Source organism: Gymnogyps californianus, chromosome 1 (assembly GCF_018139145.2).
Source record: "Gymnogyps californianus isolate 813 chromosome 1, ASM1813914v2, whole genome shotgun sequence".
Taxonomy (NCBI): Eukaryota; Metazoa; Chordata; class Aves; order Accipitriformes; family Cathartidae; genus Gymnogyps; species Gymnogyps californianus.
In genome coordinates this window covers 211,469,278-211,489,586 of record NC_059471.1, presented here as the reverse complement: position 1 = coordinate 211,489,586, position 20,309 = coordinate 211,469,278, and the positions used below count along the sequence as shown (strand labels likewise).

The window sequence follows — 20,309 nt, the reverse complement described above, 5'->3', positions numbered from 1 at the left end:
CAGCTTTGTTGGTAACAAAGTTACCTGGCCATTTTAATCTGGCACAAGACTGGCAGATGCGGTCCAGCTCTCCACCAATTGTTCCAGTCCCGTTCCCCATGCCAGCACAAACGTTTATACGGTCACCAAGATCAGATCTAGTTAAAAACTGACAACATCGCCACATGAATGCTTGTGCCAGCGCCAGAAAAGGAGTGGGAGCATGGCAGATGCCCGGAGAACCTACTCACTCTTCTCAGTAGCTGCCTGAATTTGTTTTATGAAACTGGATGCGTAACCGCAGCTCCAGGTGAAGTATGACACAAGGGCATGACAAACACCTCAACCTCCTAACATGGATGTAAACCACCAGCTTCTCACATGTCATTCCAAGCAGGAAAGAAGCTTTGCCTTCGACAACCGCACCCAGAGACTGCCAGCCAAACTTTACTTGGCTTGAGCCAGCTTGCAAGACAGGGCAAGCAGGAATAGATCCTACTGTGGGAATTCAGAGCCTCTTCTCTGTCCTTTGCTTAGATAGAGCTCAGTAGCTCTTGCAAAACAATCCTGGTAGTCGTTTCCTTAGCATTCCACCCCCCCACCCCCCAAATTGTTTAGCTTCTGATGTACATGTTTGTCTATTAAGTGTACACCTACCTGCTGGTTTGCTCCTTGGACAGAAGTACATGTATGCTCAGGGCTGGGAAGATGAATGCAGCAGTTACTCATTTTAATATTGCCGTCTTTATCTAAGATACCGGCCACAAAAGCACCGTACCACATGTTGGACTTGCATCCTACATCCTTCCTGGCCCTGTGTGTATTGCTAAGCAAAAAATCAGCCTGATCTCTCACAACATGTAGATATTGTATCAAAAACACAAACTAGGGAAATCAGAAGGATGAAGAGAAATAGAAAGCAAAAAAAACCTCATACCAAACAATGGAAGCAGCAGTTTGAACAAGTACATGGGGGAAAAGGCCTATTTGCAGAAAAAAGGTAAGCATTTTTCTTTCCTTTGTTCCCACTATTTTACACTGCAACAAGGTAATGTTAATTTTAAACAACAATTCAAGGATGAAGCATCACAGCATGTAATTTATTTAAATTAATCCTGCCTGAAAAATTTCAGCATGTTTTCTAACATTGCCATATTTTCTGTTATGGAGTAGGGCAATCAAAAGCTTCCAGGTTATGCACAAGGTAATCACTTTGCATGAACAGCTCTTACCCCGTGTACTTCAGGAGTATTACTCATACAGTATCAGCTTTCCTGTCTATGCAACGGACAGCCGCTACAGAATAATGGCTTACAGGCTCTTCAAAACATAAAAAGGGAGGAAGAACTTACTGCGAGAGATGTGTGGCCCCTGACCTACTGCTTATTAATGGATGGAGAGTTTAGTAATCAAAAGCCTTGGATGCTATGTCTGGCACAGAGGTGACATGAACAGCGAGTCAGTTCCTTCTGATTTCATCCGTTTTAAGATCTCTATGCTAACGGTCGACTGTCTCCCTCTGTGCTGCCACTGGCAAGGCCACCAGCCACCTACCCATATTCTCTTTTGCAGGGTGAAAAGACCACGCCGTGGGAAACAGGCTGCCGTAAATTACAAGGCAATCTGCATTGTAATTCACGCTGCTTTAAGAGAGGAAACCTATGCACATGCCTTTTCCTTTGACTTCTTCCCTTCCAGGGCCACTTTGCATCCCATCCCAGCAGCCAAAAAGGTTCAGCTTCTCTGCTGGGAGAAGACAGATCCGGCACTGTGAAGCCGTGCCCCAGTACACTGTGCTGTTGGCGTGAAATGGGACCAGTAGTCAAGGCTGAAGAATATTATCATACTCTTTAATTTTAATTATAACATCTGTTTGTAACATTAACCTCGCAGTCTCTTCTCCCCTTTGTGACAGCCAACTTGTGAAATTTTGAAAAGACTGAACAAGGCCAATAAAAATTTAATGGCAGTGACAGCTTTATTCTCAGATCTAACAAATAAAAAAAAACTACCCAAGTCTCAGATCTCAGGCAATAATCTAAAAGAACTAAGAAAAAGCCAAAGCAAAATAAATAAATTAAAAAAAGAATATTTCCAGCTATGAAAAATATTGTCACTGATTCAGAACTTAAATGAATTTTTACTTGGCTTAGGATAACAACCTTTCAAAATCTACACAGGGGAACTATTTTCTAGAAAGCAGAATTTTTAAGTGTTTTTTTGATTAGCTTTCCAAGTAGGGAGCTTTTCTGTCCCTAATTCTAGGAGATTAGCCAAACATGATAAATGAGGTTGAAGCTGGGCAGCATCTATGATCCAGTGATCATGATTTCATTTAATTTGGAAACACTCAGGAGAGTACGCCCTATGGAAAGAGGTATGAAAAGCAGATCCATCCCACTCATTTGCTAGAATTCTCTGAAATCATTAATATCACTGAAAGCTAGAGCAGGATTTACGTTATCAGACTGAAATAATGTTTCACAGGATAAAGCGGAGAGGGCTGCTCACAATGCAGTGTCTTACTGCCTGGTTTGAAATGAAAAACTAATCAGAGGATGTACTAAATGGCTCAGGGGAAGGCAACCAGGATGGAAAGCCTGCCCCTCCTCTCTTAAATACTTCTGCTGTTAAAATTTAGCCCAAATCAGTGGTGACTAAAAAGTTGTCTTCTGCCTTCTGTAAAATAAATGGATCGTCTTAAGCTTTCTCCATATAAAGCCTGCGCATTACGACAAACCAGAAACCGATGTAGATAAATCAGTGCGATCAGGCAGCAGGGAGACACATTGGCTCAGAAAGCTCACGTGAATTTAGCTTAATGCTGGCTCAGATTTGTTCTTTGGGCACCTTAGTCTATACCCACAAACTTAGTTGGCATGTTTCAGTGAGCAAGTGGAGACAAAACTAGAAGAGAATGACCTGGGAGTATGGACATGAGGACATTCGCTTGGGAGGGCTCAGTCTCTGCTCCACCAGCCACACGCGGACTGGAAGAGCTCAAGAGCTCAGCTGGAAGAGTGATGAGCCCCACATCTCAGTGGCTGTGATTCCCATAGTTTTCAGATTCTTAAAAGCTAAGTTTTGCAACATGGAGTCCTGGGACACCTTCTCTCCACAGCAGATCAAACCTCCCTCCATGCCTGCCCTCCTCTCCTGTTTTGGTGTCTGTGAGTTACACACAGCTTTAACAACTTTGGTATGGCTTCACAACGAATAGTTAAAATGTGCATAGTTCCCACACAACCAGTTTTATATCAGGACAAAGCTGCTGAGGGCTGTGAGACTATGCTAGCAAATATCACAACATCCTTCCCTCGGTCCTATAGACCTCCCCAGGCATCTGCTAACAGCCATCGTTGGAAACAAAATAGGGGACTAGATGGATCTGTTGCCTGATCAGCCCTACATCCTTCATATCAGAAGCTCATGGTTGTAACATAAAATTACTAACAAATCAAGATGAAGATGGTACTGCAACCAGCTGCCCGCTCCTGCCTTTCTGCTGCTATCTACTGCTTTGCTGTCACAAAGGCTGTGGAAACTTCTCATTTGCTTCAGTGCAAGGTCAGGTTGGGTTAGCTTAAGCTGCCAGTGGAGATGGTTGTGGACGGTAAGGTGCAGAGGGCCACAGTGGTGTGTTCAATCACTCCTGCTAGACTGAAGAGAGCATGTCTGCCTGTGGCCTCATGTCAGAGAGAAACCGGTGCGCTTCAGGGAATGGTCAGTAAACTGAACAACACAAAAAAGAGCTTTTCTACCAATCTAGGTACTGTGTACTTCATTTCCACAAATAAACCTGAGGGGCTGCTAGATACATTGCTGCTCACTACTAATCCACAAACCGATTAACAAGTTACCTTCCCTCTGCACGCAGAGACAGATATTGGAGCCTATCTTACTCAGTCACACTATACTCAGCTTCACTTATTTTTCTTCATAGTCTTGCTAGCTTAGAGACAATATCCTCATCTTAGATTCTCCCATCCTGAGAAAGGACCAGAGATGGAGGTGGCCCCATTTGAAAGGCAAAAGCTGAACATCATTGTCATTTTAATTCATATCCTGCAGAGGCATGAAGAAAAGCAAATAAAAAAGGATGAAAGAAAATAAAAACCAAAACAAAATTAGGTCAATCCTCTTTCCCGAGGGATCTTCTGCAGACAGCCCAAGGACCCTCACCTCCCCACATCCCGCACTGCACTCTTCACCTTATCGAAGCCTGGCATCCCACTTCCACCCTCCTGTCCTGGGGGGGGGCACAGGCAGAAAGCAGTCCTGTTGTACAACACCAGTAATCTGACACTGTCTTTAACAAGATTATCTTGTGTCCCTCTCTCCTCCCTCCCCCAACACGCACAATAAACCCTTTTTAAGGCTAGTGCTGGTTTGCTTCCCTACTCAGGGAAGCTTATGCTACTGAATAATCTGCACTTTTTTCCTCCCCGTGTCATGTCTGTCTCTGGGTGTTTCTCATTTTCCTTAGTCTTATGCTTTTCCCTCCTGGCATTAATAACGTTGTGGAGAATGATTTCAGATGCCATTCTAAGTGTGTGTTTCAGAGACACAGCTTTGGACAGAAAACACTGGCTCTCTGAGACAGGGAGCTGGAGAGGACATTTCCTGTGGTCTCGCTCACCCCCCCGTAGCCACAGGGACCACCAGCATCCCCTGCGGAGCCATCAGATTTCCCATCCCGTCAACCCGCCGATGCTAACAGGCACTTAATTGTGGTGATGGGCAGAAGGGAAGAGGGGAAAAGGCAGGCAGCTAAATACAGTAGCAGCGAAGGACTGTGTTTAAGGACTTTGGCACGAGTGATGGGCCTCAGACAACAGTGTCAGATGCTCTGAGGGAGCGACGGGCAAGAAATACGACCACAGGAGAGCATTAAGAAAACACTAGGATGAGGAACAGTAAGTGAAGCCTTGTGTGAAGAAAGCCTCTTGTAGGATAGGAGGCATGAAGACGGGAGGGAGACTAGTTAAGGTTTATAAAGTAATTACATGTGTCTTAATCAGTGATATTGCTTTCCCATGAATTCTACTGGGGATTTCGAGACTGCACGTTGCTGTTCGTCACTGGAGCTGAGAGCTCACCAGCTGCATGCTGTCAGGGTGAAAGCTTAGTGCTGAGCCTTCACTGCAGGCTGATCCCAGCCCCAAGCATGCAGGTTATCCCAGCCCAAGTTGAGCAGCTTTGCTGCAAAATCCTACCTACATTACCTGTTACTCACTGCTGGCAAGCTCCCTCCCATGTATTGCAGAACCTTGCTGGCACAACCAGGGTGTGGGGGTTTTTTTTTTGCTACAGTGATGCTGATTCTTTCAAAAGGAATGTGAGAAAACTCATCTATCCTTCCAGACACATATAGTTTAGAGGGAAAGGTCATTTGGGTTATGTCTTAACAGTACAGTGAGTGGCTTGTCAGACCAAATAACACAGAATTAAAAAACTTCTACCTGCAACTCTGGATGGATCAGCTAGTTTAGGACTCAGATTTCATCAAACACTGGGAAGAAGAGTTTGGGTGCTAACAGAAAGGGGTTAGAGACAACATTTGAAAAAGACTCAAAGTTAACTTGGCTGCAAAGACAGCTCCTAAACTTGCTACCGTACCAAACATAAGGAAACACTGTACTTTACACACAAACCTGCTAAAATCTTAGAGGTCTAATTTTCACAGAGTGAACATGTACAACTGTACAGTCAACAAAAAAAACACTTCTGTGGATATAAAGGCTCTAAGCTTTTAATCTTACACTCACATGTTGTTCCTTATATTTTTATACATACCTGAGCCTCTTTTTAATCGTCTTCTTGCAAGTTTAATTTGATCCTGAAGAATCTGGACCCAGTCCCTAGGACCAGGAAGTTTATCCACATGGTTAGCAGTGCAGTATTTTTCTGTAAAGACTGAAATAAAAAGATACCATCTTTTTGAAATGTGCCACCAGAATGGAGAAAAGGAGACTGGAGAGGATTATAAACAAAATATATCAAATTATCCACTTATCAAAAAGCATTTAAATGGCCAAATCTGGGATTGCGAGAACAGAGTCCAACTCAGTGTTTCACAAGTTTATCATTCAGGAGTCATTTGTGTGTATAAATATCATAGTAATACCATAGTTACTACTTATAAAAGCCTATCCCAGAGAAACAGTCTACACCTGACGTCTTCCATTCAGGAATTTCACACAAAAACATCACAGAAAAATAATAGTGTACTTTGAACTGAGCCTCCAGATGTGGCAGGCACTTATAAATGCTGCCTTCCATATGGTACAAGTAGAGAGCTGAAGATCTGGTCATTTGGTGGCCTCTTGGTCAGGTTCCTAAGGCTGCAGGCAAACTGATGAAAGACAGAAGTCCTACCACCGCGGAAATCTCTACAGTTCTCATACTGCCAAACGAGATGGAATGGAATTTTTATAAAGCTACTTAAAAAAAAAAAAAAAAAAAAAAAAGCCATTACTGAGAAAAAAGAAGTATCCTACAGGTCCAGTTTTATGTTTTGTAAAAATGGTACATAGAGGGTCAACATTATCTTTAATTCCATATTTACAGCAAACCTAGCAATGTTATACCAAAAATACAAAATTATAAATGGAGTGAAACTGATGCAATTGATTTTCATCATGTAACTGAGAGGTGTGCAAAAAATAAACAGGAGCAGAAATAGAAAAAAATATTATTACTGTTAGTATTGCTATTGTAGTCTTGGTCAGAGGTCTCAGAGCCCAGTGTCCAATTATGACTGGCAAACAAAGAGAGAAAACTGGTCCTAGCTCAAGGAATTTGTAATCCTTGAGAATAAATGTCACACAAATGGGATGGGGAAGCATGCAACAAAAAATGACAATTCCTGCATTTTTATACACACGCTTTTGAAACAGCACTAGCTGGTAAGTATAAGGGAACCGAAAGTAATCACACACTCCAAACTCCTTCCTTGTTAACTACTTCACAAAACCATTGCATGAAAGGCATTAGCAATACTTTCCTCTCTAGTCTGATCAGCAAGGACATCAGACCAACTCTGAGGGCTTCCCAGAGAAGTCAATACACATTGCCAGTGTCCGATTTGCAACAATTATGGTCTCTCTGAAGGTAGAAATAATCTTTCCCTTCTGAATCCATATGGTACCTAACACAACGGGAACCTGATCAATGACTTAAGACACCTACTTACTTCAAACACGCAACTGCAGTCCCTGCTTGTGACCAGGGCCTGGGGACAATCTGCGACACTAGGCTGTACCCAGGCCACCCACTGCAGGTGCCTACTGTGGGAATTACGACTGCTGCCCGCTGTTGCCTCCACAGGAAGCCAGAGTCTGGCAGCCTTGGAGAGCCAATATGTTAATTTGCTTCTCTTCTCTAACTTGCTTGTTCTTCTCTTGAATGAAAGTCAAAATAGCTTTGATTGCTCAATGTGTGGTTAGGGAAACACCAACGTGGGCAAAAAGGAATGGGAATGCAATAGGAAGGAGGCAGGAGAAGTGGGACCTCCCCTTTCTAGTCCACCTGAGCTGTATGGTGCTAACAACCCCTCTATCATAGAATCATAGCCTGGTTTGAGTTGAAAGGGACTTTTAAAGATCATCTAGTCCAACCCCCCTGCCATGGGCAGGGACATCTTGTACTAGAGCAGGTTGCTCAAAGCCCCATCCAAGCTGACCTTGAACGCTTCCAATGATGGGGCAGCCACAACTTCTCTGGGCAATCTGCTCCAGTGTCTCATCACCCTTATCATAAAAAAAAAAGTCTTTCTAATGTCCAATCTAAACCTACCCTATTTCAGTTCAAAACTGCTGCCCCTTGTCCTGTCACTACAGGCTTTGGTAAAATGTCTCTCTCCATCTTTCTTATAAGACCCTTTTAAATATTGAAAGGCCTCAATACGGTCTCCCTGGAGCCTTCTCTTCTTCAGGCTGAACAACCCCAACTCTCTCAGCCTTTCTTCATAGGAGAGGTGTTCCACCCCTCTGACCACTTTCATGGCCCTCCTCTAGACCCGCTCCAACAGGTCCATGTCTGTCTTCTACTGGGGACCCCAGATCTGGACACAGTACTCCAGGTGGGGTCTCACGAGAATGAAGTAGAGGGGCAGAATCACCTCCCTCGACCTGCTGGCCACGCTTCTTTTTATGCAGCCCAGGATATGATTGGCTTTCTGGGCTGCAAGTGCACATTGCCAGCTCGTACCTAATTTTTCATCCACCAGTATCCACAAGTCCCTCTCTGAAGGGCTGCTCTCAATCCCTTCATCCATCAGTCTGTACTGATACTGGGGATTGCTCTGACCCAGTTGCAGGACCTTGTACTTGGCCTTGTTGAACTAAATGAGGTTCACATGGGCCCACTCCTCAAGCCTGCCAAGGCCCCTCTGGATGGCATCCCTTCCCTCTAGCAAATCAACTGCATCACTCAGCTTGGTGTCATCCAGTACCTAAAGGGGCCTACAAGAAAGCTGGAGAGGGACTTTTTACAAGGGCATGTAGTGATAGGACAAGGGCTAATGGCTTTAAACTGAAAGAGGGTAGATTTACATTAGATATAAGGAAGAAATTCTTCACTGTGAGGCTGGTGAGGCACTGGCACAGGTTGCCCAGAGAGGCTGTGGATGCCCCCTCCCTGGCAGTGTTCAAGGCCAGGCTGGATGGGGCTTTGAGCAACCTGCTCTAGTGGAAGGTGTCCCTGCCCATGGCAGGGTGGCTGGAACTAGATGGTTCTTAAGATCCCTTCCAACCCAACCCATTCTATGGTTCTGTGATTCTATGATCTGCAAACTTGCTGAGGGTGCACTCAATCCCACTGTCTATGTCATTGATGAAGATATTAAATAGTTTTGGTGCCAGTATGGATCCCTGAGGGACACATCACACTTACAACTGAACGCAGCTCATTGACTTCTGCAGGGAAGGACTTCACTGGCTGGATTTCTAGTCAATGACATAAAGAAAAAATAACAGCTTCTGATCTTTTTCTTTTTTTTCATCTTTTTTCCCCCAGTTCTGAGTGAAAGATTGATGCAACTCACAAGGGAAACTGGGTGCCCAGGAGAAACACTGCAACTGATTCAACAAGTGCCACTGAATACCCAAAGTCAAAAGAAAGAATTTCTCCCTGGCTAATCATCCTCTTGCAGAAGCATTAAATTACTTGTAAGGACGGCAGTTAAAATGTTTTCAGACAGGAAGAGCGATTTTCAAGCAAACAGTCCCTCCTTTAAGTTCTCTGCTCGTTTTTGTCATGAATGTAGCCTTTTCTCCACTTTTGTATCTCTGTCACGGAAAAGGACTAAAAGTGCCACTAAAGGGTATCTGGGCACGTGGTAGAGGAATGTCCTTATGATAATACAACATGATGTTGTTCTTGTGGAGATTTCATGTTGGCTCAGTTATTTCTTGGAATAAATGAAACCACAGTGCCTGACAGCCCAGCTCTTTGGAGGGAAGAAGGGTGCTATTGGAGCCAGGCTGAGTAAAGATCCACAGGACGTCAGCCCTTGGCATCTAATTCCATCACAGCTTTTAGGGACAGGCTCCCCTATCAGGGATCAGGCACTAGCATTTGGGCAATACTGTAAATGCCAATAAAGATCACTGTTATTACAGTGGAACCTAGTAGTACCGTCACAGATGAAATTTATTTGTTCGAACTACAACTCCCCCCTTTCTTCTCCCAAACTCAAGGGAAGAGGTTAAACCAAGCCTCAGAATTTGCTCCAGTAACACAAGCTTAGCTACTGAGAAACACTGCTCTCTGCAGTGGGTGACAACTGCTATTTTAATAGTGCTGCTGCAGCTACTGAAAAACATTTCTTTTATCACAGTGCTGCTCAAATTAGAGGTTTTTTTTTTTTTAAAGTAATTTTGAACTCCTTTTTCTTCCATTTAACTTATTTATTAAAGCTTTTAAGGAAGAATGAGATACAGATAGAGTGAATTCAACTTCGGATTTTTGCAGATTATTGAGCTCAAGAAAGGAAGGTATAAAAAAGTGTTTGTGATTTAAACCTAATCATAAGCATAACTGTAAGAAAGTCTGCCAGCAACTCTGTAAGATCTATTAGGACTATGACATAGCCACAACATATACTTTATGGCAGAATTGCACAGGTTGAAAGGATCCTCTGGAGGTCTCCATGTCCAACTAGATCATGATGCTCTGGACTGCGACCAGTCAAGTTTTGAATATTTCCAGGGATGGAGATCCTGCAGCCCCTCTGAGCCCCTATTTCACTGCTCAACCACCCTTACGTTGAAAAAGCTTTTCCTTACATCATGTTGAAATTTTCCATGTGTCCGATGCCTCTTGTGCCTCTGAGAAGAGTCTGACTCCATCTTCTCTACACCATCCCATTAGGTAATTGTGGACAGCAATAAAGTTTCTCCTGAATCATCTTCTCTCCAGTTCTCTCAGCCTCTCCTCATATGTCACTTCACATAAATACTTCACCACTTACCTGATTCAATACCATAAATCTTGGTGGCCCTCCACTGGACTCAAGCCAGTACGCCAATGTCTTTCTTGCATGGTGAGAGAGGGCCAAAAGTGGACACAGAGGTGGTTGCAAAAGGTTCCCCTGCCTTCTTTTGCTGCCAATGGACTTACAGAAGCTCTTCTCATTGCCTTATGTCTCCTAGGTTAGCAATCTGTACCTCAGGATGAGTCACAGCCCCTAAAACAAGCTCTACTTTGCAACACAGCCTGTCTTTTGGTAACTTGGGTATTTTCCCTACTATATCAGATTTCAAAATAATAGAATCCAGTTCAGAATCTCTGGCCTAATACTAGCTCTTTATATGTTACGATCATGGAGTTTGAAGGTACACGTGTTCTTCTGGAAGCTAGACAGCAGTGATTGCTAAGAAAAACCACCCAGCACAGGAACCTCAGGCCGACTAAGAAATTTGCTCCCAGAAGAGAAGGACCACCACCGTTCTTATGAGAATCACACTCATCTCAGTCTCAGTATTATCTTCCTCCATCTCTGCCCAATCCAGCCACCAACTACTAAACTATTTACAGAGCAGACACAGTCAGATGCAGTGCAAGCCTCAGAATTTTGATTGAAGAGGATCAGTTATGCTGTCATTATGTTTTCAAGATTTCTTTGCATCTCTGATATCCGGAAAAAAAATAATTATCTTATACGAACATTGAGTTTCTAACCTTAGAGCCTGACTTCAGAAACCGGGATCATTGGCTTAAAATTAACACAAGCTGTCCCCGTAGAAGCTATTTTTAACAAGTGAATGAAAGGGAATAAAAATAAGACTGCATATTTTAACAGACCTAACACACGTCAGAAATTCTAATCCCCTTACGCTCTCCTTAGCTGAGAATATGTTCTAATTACACATATGAAAGAAAGCAAAAAGCATACCTTTTATTGCACCCACAATATTTTGGTCTAGTCCTTTCCGGTTGTCATTGAGCCCTCTTTTCCTTTTGCCATTTGGTAAAGAGTTAGCCAAAGTCTTGTCATCAAAAAATGCACAGACCAGCTTCCTAAAGAGCAGACTTCCTGAGCGAGTATAGTTTGATAATATAGAGTCCAGCTGAGATTTCGGCATGAAGACGTCAAAGCCTTCTGCAAGTTGCACTTCTGGCTACCAAAAGAATACAAATGTTTTAATTAAACGAGCATTCAAAGACATTATTTTACTTCAATCATGCATCTGGTGAGACTTTACAATCACTTAATCAAACCATGACTCTCTTCCCAGCTATTCAGTACCACAGCAGCCTACTTCATTGAAATCAAACCGCATCAGTGAATAAGCACCTTAAAAGGCAAATCAAATAATCATACTCGTGTCTAGCCACTGTAATAGTTAACAATTACTGACATTATTTCTAGGCGTACAGCTAACAAAAAGAAAAGAGACACCTTTCAATATTGGATAGTAATGACAAACAAGAGGATCATCCCAGAGCAATACTCCTATGCGATGCTTTTTGGACATTTATCTAACCATTTTATGGACTTGTTTCACTGCCAAATGATGTGAACGAGTGTGCTGTGGGGCAGCCAGGCGTTTCCAAGGAGCACAAATGCAGGGCTACTGGCCCGTTCCACGTGGTTTCCCAAGAGGGCTTCCAGCGCAGATATGGCCCATATGAGTAGAAGCAGATGACGAGTTTGAGGTTGCGCTTGGAGCCAGCACTTGCTGATCATCCATTTCTCCCTCCTTTTCATATTCCCAAAATGTATCCTTAGAAGAGGATGATGTTAGACAGACACCTTATTTCAGCACAAAAAACCTCAGTGGTAAATCACAGGGATTTACGTGACTGCTAGAAAGTGAGATGGAGGGGAAAAAGAGGAAACAAAATCATCCTGTATTTCACAAGAGTCTTGTCTCAAGTACATCGTGGGCCAAAGTAGACAAAGGCCTTCAAGGAAGTCCCCTTACTAAGAGTCTTTTTGCTGCCCCTGTCTGTACATATCAGAAATTACACGAACAATATTTGCAGTATTTTCTTCTGTGACTACCACACAGTGCTTACACAAGATGTCTGTATGGAATAATTATATATCTAGAATGAAGATACATCATGAAAAAACTAAAATTTTTAAGATATTATCTGGAAGTTGGCAAGCGGGGGGGAAGAATCAGTGGTCATGATATGAGAAAATAAGCGAACATTACAGCCTTGCTCCTACTAACTTGCTCTTTTTTTCCCCTACGTGAAAACATATCCACCACTGATGATGCATTTTCAAAGATGGTTACAGAGCAAGAGCAAATGCCATCTCCCATCAAATCACCTGCAAACATCTTGAGTCTAGGCAGAAGAAAGGGCTGCCAATCTCAGAAGGATTTGGCTGTGTAAGTCTTTTGCCACGGATTTTTAAAAATGAGTATCAAGAGAGTTACAGCAAGCAGAATATTTTCAAAGCTAAACTATCATTGGATATGCATGTGTATTGTGCGATAAAACTGAAGATTACAATGCTTTGGGAAGCCAGGATGAAGAATCTTAAAATATGCAGACAGTAAATAAAAAAAAAAAAAAAATCTAAAAAGCACATAAGTTTCTCAGCTTGTTCTGGATGAAAAGTTGTTTTTTACCTTGAGAACTTTCAAAATGCTGGATCCAGCAAAACAGTCAGAGTTACTCTATTTGACATTTGACAATCTTCTGATGTAGGTGGGTTTTTAATATGTTACTTCTAAACTTTCTGGTGACAGAAAAGATTTTCAAGAGTAAATAAATGTGGGCCAAGTTTACAACTTGGGAAAAATTCTACTTCATGTTAATCAAAAACCAGAATGTAGTTGTCATGGTGATGAAGGTATCCTGTCCTATTCTGTTACTTGGGTCTTGGGTCTTGTGATAGCAATCTAAGATGACCTCGATGATACAAGACGCCTTGGGCAGACAAATCATCTTCACTAATACAGCTGTAAGATACATTTCAAACCTTACCAGTGCACCAGCGTGGAGGAGTCAATATTATTTTAGTTTTGACTATTTTATTCTTAATATAGGAATCAATTTGTATATCAGCAAAATAATGTGAAGGCAAAATGCTGATTTATTCTTGCTTTCTTTTAGTAGTAAACTATTCTTCAAAGACAACCAGTACCTAATTGAACTTTATGATCACTTTGAATGCGATTTCTCAAAAGGAAAAGCATTTGTTAGTAGATAATGATCATGGCATAAGGAACTGGTGGCTAAACTATTCATGTACAATAAAATAAATAAGACCTGAATGCCAAAGGCTTTTGCTGTGCTAAAATTAACAAGCAGCGAATTAGATTTAATCCTCGACATTTTAGTAGGTTGTACTACATAGATTAGAAATGATTAGGTTATAAATGAGATATTATAACAGTAAAACAAACACAAGAAAGTTTAACTAAGAGTAACAGATCATTACATTTAAAAAGCAGGCTCTCTGATTCATGGGCCAGACTGAGAGTTGGTCTCACAAAGACTTTTTCCACCTCCATAAGTAGCAGTGTTTCATCTCAGTAAATCTGAACTAATTGCACTGGTTTCGGTAGCCCCGATTTTATACACATTAAACTGAGATTTTTCTTAAAGTTCAATAAATGTTGGCAAAATAACAGCAGTGGCAGTCCTGGCGTACGATACAGCACACACTACAGACAACCTGTGCAATATTCTCAAGGGAACATTTATTTATGGTGCTGCGTAAAATGTCTTTTGTTTTTTTCAGGCACTCAGACACGCTAGTCGTGAGCACACTAGAGATGCTTACGAATAAATACAAAAAGATAATACCGCCATTCATTGTGAAAGAAGTGACTTTCTTTAGCCTTCTCAAAATATTTAAGGTCACATTTTATTTTCGCTGTTAAATATATCTATTTTCAGAACTCAACTGTTTTCTTTCCAAAGACAAAACAAAATCAATTTGTTTGTCTCAGGGTTCTGGCTCTGTAAATTTAGTCAAACAACTACTGTGGCAAGGAGGGGCCAAAGCATGGGAGGGCAGATGAGGACCTGATTTATGAGCCACACGTTTTCTCTTCTGTTTTTTTCTTAGGTCAAATTGGCACCTGTGAAGAATTGTGTCCAGCGATGGAACACATTCATAAAGCCAAATTAAATTCCATCGCAAGTACAGAACTGTTTTCAAAACCGTGTTTCAAGCTGAAAAGAGTGCCACAAGCAAAGAAAAATTATAAGCACAAATTGCGTACTGGAGATAAATTACCAGTCCCTCCCCAAACCGTTCCCTCAAACATTATTAAGCATAATACTGCAAAAGGAAAACCTCTGAAAAAGCATCAAACTAGTTACTCTGTAGCACTACACTGACTCTGTGGCATGAGACTGCAATCTAATTAGTGGTGTGGCTTGCATCTATATAACTGAATTATCATGACTGCTCTTTTTTATTATTAGTTCCCACTTCCAGAAAGGTAGAGTATTATCTGCTGCATTGTTTTCATTTACGCTTATTGATACTGAATTTAATTATGGTTTTCTAGCTCACAGTACTTAGGAAATTGGATACTGCCTGCTCAAAATTAAAAATATATTAGAGAAATTAATGATCAGTTTACTCATCAGTAAACTGGTTCAGATGACATCTCTCTGGTCATTAAAGAAAGCCAATCAGCCACCAGATACATGAAATTCCTATCATGCGTACCTGTTACGTGAATCAAGAAAATATACTTATTGCAATTTTACATGCGAAAAGTACATCTTTTTAGAGCGGCAAATTTTGGCCTTTTAGTCACACTGACATCATCATCAGCGTCAAGGTCCTCATCCAGCAACCACAGCGATGAAGACCAAATGACTCGATTCAGCAAAGACTGAGGTATGAACTCTATAGAGGTGAGGAGTCCCCTGAAGCCAGTGGGACCAGCCAGGCATGAAACACAGCACATAAATACACCTTGGCAGGATAAGGGCATACGTGTGGACTACGTGCACTCATCAGCAAATGACAGGGTTGTGAACGGTTAATACACGCAGCACTTTTCACGGCTCCTGATCTCACAGTGGCTCTTGGCAACAGGAGAGATGAAGAACAAGTTTCCACTGCAAGCTCAAACAACAGGCAACCTTGAACTCAAGGGAGAACTACACACTCATGAAAGTTGAAAAAAAACCAACCAAACCCCAAACCTTTGTAATCAGCACTCACTCAGTTGAAAAAAAAAACCACCAAAACTTTGTAATCAGCACTCCCCACGTCTAACCCTACTGTCCCCATTCAACCCTACCCAAGATTTGCTTGCTTATTCTAACAAAAAGTGAGAACACGTGTCAACCTGACTCGAGTACTGATTCTCCTGAATGAGTTAGTGCTTTAAAATCCTGTGATCCCACATATTAAAATATTAACTTACATCTGATGAAGCTGATTCAAGGATAATTCCAAATCCTGAAACAGGGGTTTCTGGTTTTAGGGGGGGTTCAACTGCTTGCAGACTCGATCGTTCCGAGTTTGCTGACAGCTTCTTTTCGTTCTCTGCAGAGTTGGGTTTCTTATTCGTGGTAATTGGTTCAACAGTTTTGAGAGGCAGTTTTTTCTTTTTATTTCTCTTTCTTGATATTGTTGACTTTTGCGCACAAATCAGAGGAACAGGAGGCTGCTGTCTGTTTTGAGTCCCAACTGAATGAAAGAAAGTAATGAATTAAATTTATAGACAAAACCACATGTATAACCACACAGACGCACCATTAAACTACCGACATACTGAACTCATCTTCTGGATAAACGGTACGGTTTTCAGGGCTGTTTGTGCATGTGAAACAGTTACATTTTATCACCTTTGCGTAATTTTCCAATCTGTACAATGGGGATAATGACACTGAGCTCCACTATGAGGTTTTTCAAGACATACTGATGAATAGCATTTTAGGAAAATTAGGAACACGTGATTCTTTTTCCTAGTGACCACTGGATGGCTGGTGACATGAAGGACTTAAGCAATGATTAATCTGTATACCCTCTTGAATGACTGAGAATCTCACTGTCTTTGAGCATCTTTTCCTGACAAAGTAAGATAATACAAGTGCTAATGCAATTGCAGTTATTTTTATGAATGTAGTCACCAAGTTAATTAGCTCAGCAAGAACATTTCTAGTACCATTATGTCAAGAATGAGTGAAAACACTATTCAATAGTTTAATTTCGGAGAAAAAAGTAACCCGAAGTTGCATCAGTTTGTTTTGCTCATACACAGAAACTGACAGTTCATGTGTTACCTCTGAAATCTAAGAGACCATATTTTACATTTTTCAATATTTTGCATTTTCCAGTATCCACAATCATTTGTATAAATTAAGGCAACAATCCTGAACCTGTATCAATGTGAGCGAGTCCTCCAGCAGAATGCTATGCAGATACAATTATATGTCTGGATGAATCAGTAAGATCAAGGTCAAAACAAAAAAAGCCAAAAGTGCTACACATGCAAATCAAACTCATTTGAGCTACGAGTGAACTACAAATAGTCCTCATCTACAAAGCTTGAGAAAAAAAACGAACCTCGGAATACTGTTTATTAAAAGATTTCTGGGATATTTCATTTCTGGCAAGGATTTACAAGACTGTAATTTGTAGTTTATCATTTAGGCAGAAGGGTGTTTGAATACTAAAATAAGTCATTACACTTTCACGTACATGTTTGCATTTTAGTTTTTTTTCTTTTAGCAACAAAAATGCCCAACGATTTTTTTTTTCTCTGCAAAACCATCATTTCATGTGTACCAGAAAACATGAACCATTCCCAGTGAATCAAGAGATTCACTAATTAACAAGGTACTTACACTGTAGATACATAATAAATAAGAAATATTCCTGCTATTGAGGAGCCAGCTCTTCTGGCATAAACCCCAGTTCTGTACCTCCCACCCACAAGCCATTTTTAATCATGTACATAATTTCAATGAAATTGGTGCAACTGCGTAAAGAATTCCCCGTCCCAGCAAACATTGTAAAACTGGGCTTTCGTGTGCTTCTTTGTAAACGGATGACTTTTAGAAAAGCGTTTTTATGTGTATCAACTGATATTACAAAACCTGTCTGATCCTTCCCGTTGCTCACTCAAGCATTATACGCCGTGGAGACAAGGAGTTTAGTCAGCCCTTCACTCCACCCATATTTCAGTTAATTACTCAACACTCCCTTTTCTTACAGAGGTCTTATCCAGCCACTCTAAGAGAAAAACCTCTGTGGCTCCACTCCGCATCATTCACACTGGATGGGCAACTCAACCGACAAAATCTTCAACATCTCCAACTCCTCATTAGTATTAACACTAACTTTTAGGAAGCACGGAGGCTGCAGCTTTGCAGCAGCCTATGATGACCTACCTAACTCCTAGCTGCCACGGTCTCGTTATCTCACTGGCTCTAGTGCTCTTCTGGCTCTGCACTGTTCTGTTTCAGCTCCTAACCTAGCAGAAAACTAGACTCAGTAGTTTTCCCCAATGAACATATTATTGCTGGTTCAGCCAGTACAAAGAACTGGTAAACCAGCCTGAAGAAGGGTGGAGGCCACAACATGCAGCGGCTAGCTCAGTTGAGGCTACCATGGAGCTGTAACTTGAAAGATCTTTGAATGAAGTATTATACAATAACTTTAAGTGGCCTTGCAATTTTTTTCTTCCCCCTAAGATTAGTGACCTGGTAAGCAGGTAACAGGTAAAGTAGCATTTTGCACCTCTGAATGAATACACCATGAAAACAAACTGGGGGTGGTTATGGCATATTGACCTACCCACTCAGCTCCCATTACTAGAGTATCTAATCACATTAGATTTTTTTTTTTTAATTTAGCCTTAAAAGATTCCTACAAGATAATATCCCATGTTACAGGTAAGGATCTGAGAAGTAAAATTACATTTCCAAGAAGCCTGTGAAAATTTGACTTTGAACGATGTGTCAAGAGAGCAGGAAACAGTCCAGGTTTTCCTGAGTCTACACATAGACTTTGTCTTACTAGACCATTCCTCCTAATAAGATCATAGAATCATAGAATCATAGAATAGTTTGGATTGGAAGGGACCTCCAAAGATCATCTAGTCCAAACCCCCTGCAATGAGCAGGGCCATCTTCAACTAGATGCTTGTCATGGATTTGCATGTATGGGATCGGTCATTGTACCTGCTTGAATCTGCATCAATTTTCGCATGGTCTTGAGCTCTTGAAGAATAGCCTGTAGGGTTGACTGGCAATTACACGTACAGCAGTTTGGTCCAATTGATGAATTCACCATCGGGATTTCTCCTGAAAGAGAGAGGAACGGAACGGGGGAGAGATGATGTAACCCACACAAAAGCACCCAAACAACAATTACCAGCACGTGTTTGAAACTATTATCAATATACTCGATCGTGAAATTAGATCTAAAGCAAGAAAGCAAATAATTTTCAACATGGTCCCTTTTAAGAGGTAGGGGCCACTGGTTTTTATCCAATTACTAGTATGTGCAATTATATACGGTAGGTGATGCCATGTTACATGGGCTGGAAAAGACTGCTCAGAGCGTGAATACAATGCACTCTTCACAGCAGAGCTCTCTGTTGTCAGGCTAGTTCATCTTGAATAACAATAGCACCAAACCTCATTATAAACATACTCACTTTATCACACACACACAAAAAAAGCCCATCTCCCGGAACAGTCTTACAAAGAATGAAGCCAGTCTGCATAATAAAGGTTTATACTGTACATTAAATGAGGGCCTAAGAATTTTTAAACTGCTTGAATGTTACATGTGATTCTTTACCATGTGAAGAATTGAGAATGAAAATAAAATACCCTATTTGGAGGAAAAAAAACAAAACAGGATGGAAAGGAACCACCAGCAAGGAAAGCTTTCAAATCTGCTCTTCTGTGTGCTAGGGTGGGATTGTTTTCTATGGCATGTTTTCCAGCACTATGACCTACAAGATGGGCTTTCCATAGTTTCCCTTTGAAAATTAATATAGTAGTTCAACAGATTACTAGATACTTTTCTAGTAATTCTTCCTAGTGTTTAACTGAATTCACACAGTTTTAGTTCTAGCCCTTAGCAGTGCTTTCATTACTGCCTTGCCTTCCAGAAGTTCTGCATCGTAGGTCCTGAATTAGGACAGGCTGTAACAGCTGAGAGATTTCAAGTTTTACCTGAATAGTTGCATTCTGCACTTTAGTTTAAAATAGCTGTATCTCTAGCTTTAACGCTGCAAACAAAAATTTCAAAATGCAACAAAACACCTAGCAGTATCTGCTTGAAACTGAGGCCAGATGGGACGCACCCCCCTTCATTTCAAAATGTGCTTACAGTAATTTAAATTGATGGCTATTTTACTGCTCATCAAAGCATGCAAGAGGAGGGATGATCATTTTATGAAGATAGGTACAAATGGATCTAACAAAAATCATCTTGCTTGGTGTAACATGTGGTGGACTTCAGAGAGTATATTTCTGTTTTTCTTCCACAGCCTGACAGTTATCAGGTGCCCTTTAATCATTACCTAGCTAAAGCGAACATAAGCAACTCATTTAATCTTCGCTCATAAATCCTCCCATTTTTTATTATTACTTTTGCTTTCCTCTGAAGCCAAACCAGTTTATTAATACCTTTTTAGGTTTGGTTTGTGTTCTTTCATCAGAGCTCCCTGATGTCAGACCCACACAGATCCCCTGACTTCAATCCTCATTTAAAATGGCTGAAAATTTGGCCACTGCTAAATTGCTCCCACCCTTTCCTAGTTCTTCCAATGTGTCCCTCCATCCTCAAATCTCCCTTCCCAGGCACTTGTTCTCTACCTCCTTCCATTCAGTCCTTCAGCTCTGAAGCAACATCTGTCAGACTTGAGCAAACT

The 20,309-nt window shown here is 41.3% G+C and overlaps 1 protein-coding gene across 1 annotated transcript in view; it reads right to left on the bottom strand.

Annotated features, from left to right (window-relative positions):
• Positions 1-20,309, bottom strand: part of BEND7 (BEN domain containing 7) — a 49,161-nt gene that overhangs the window by 8,902 nt on the left and 19,950 nt on the right. Inside the window, exons 4-7 of the mRNA XM_050898455.1 lie at positions 18,604-18,726; positions 15,840-16,105; positions 11,378-11,603; positions 5,776-5,895 (exon numbers count right to left, since the gene is read on the bottom strand). Coding sequence (XP_050754412.1) covers positions 5,776-5,895; positions 11,378-11,603; positions 15,840-16,105; positions 18,604-18,726 — 735 coding nt within the window. The remainder of the gene's footprint in view (positions 1-5,775; positions 5,896-11,377; positions 11,604-15,839; positions 16,106-18,603; positions 18,727-20,309) is intronic.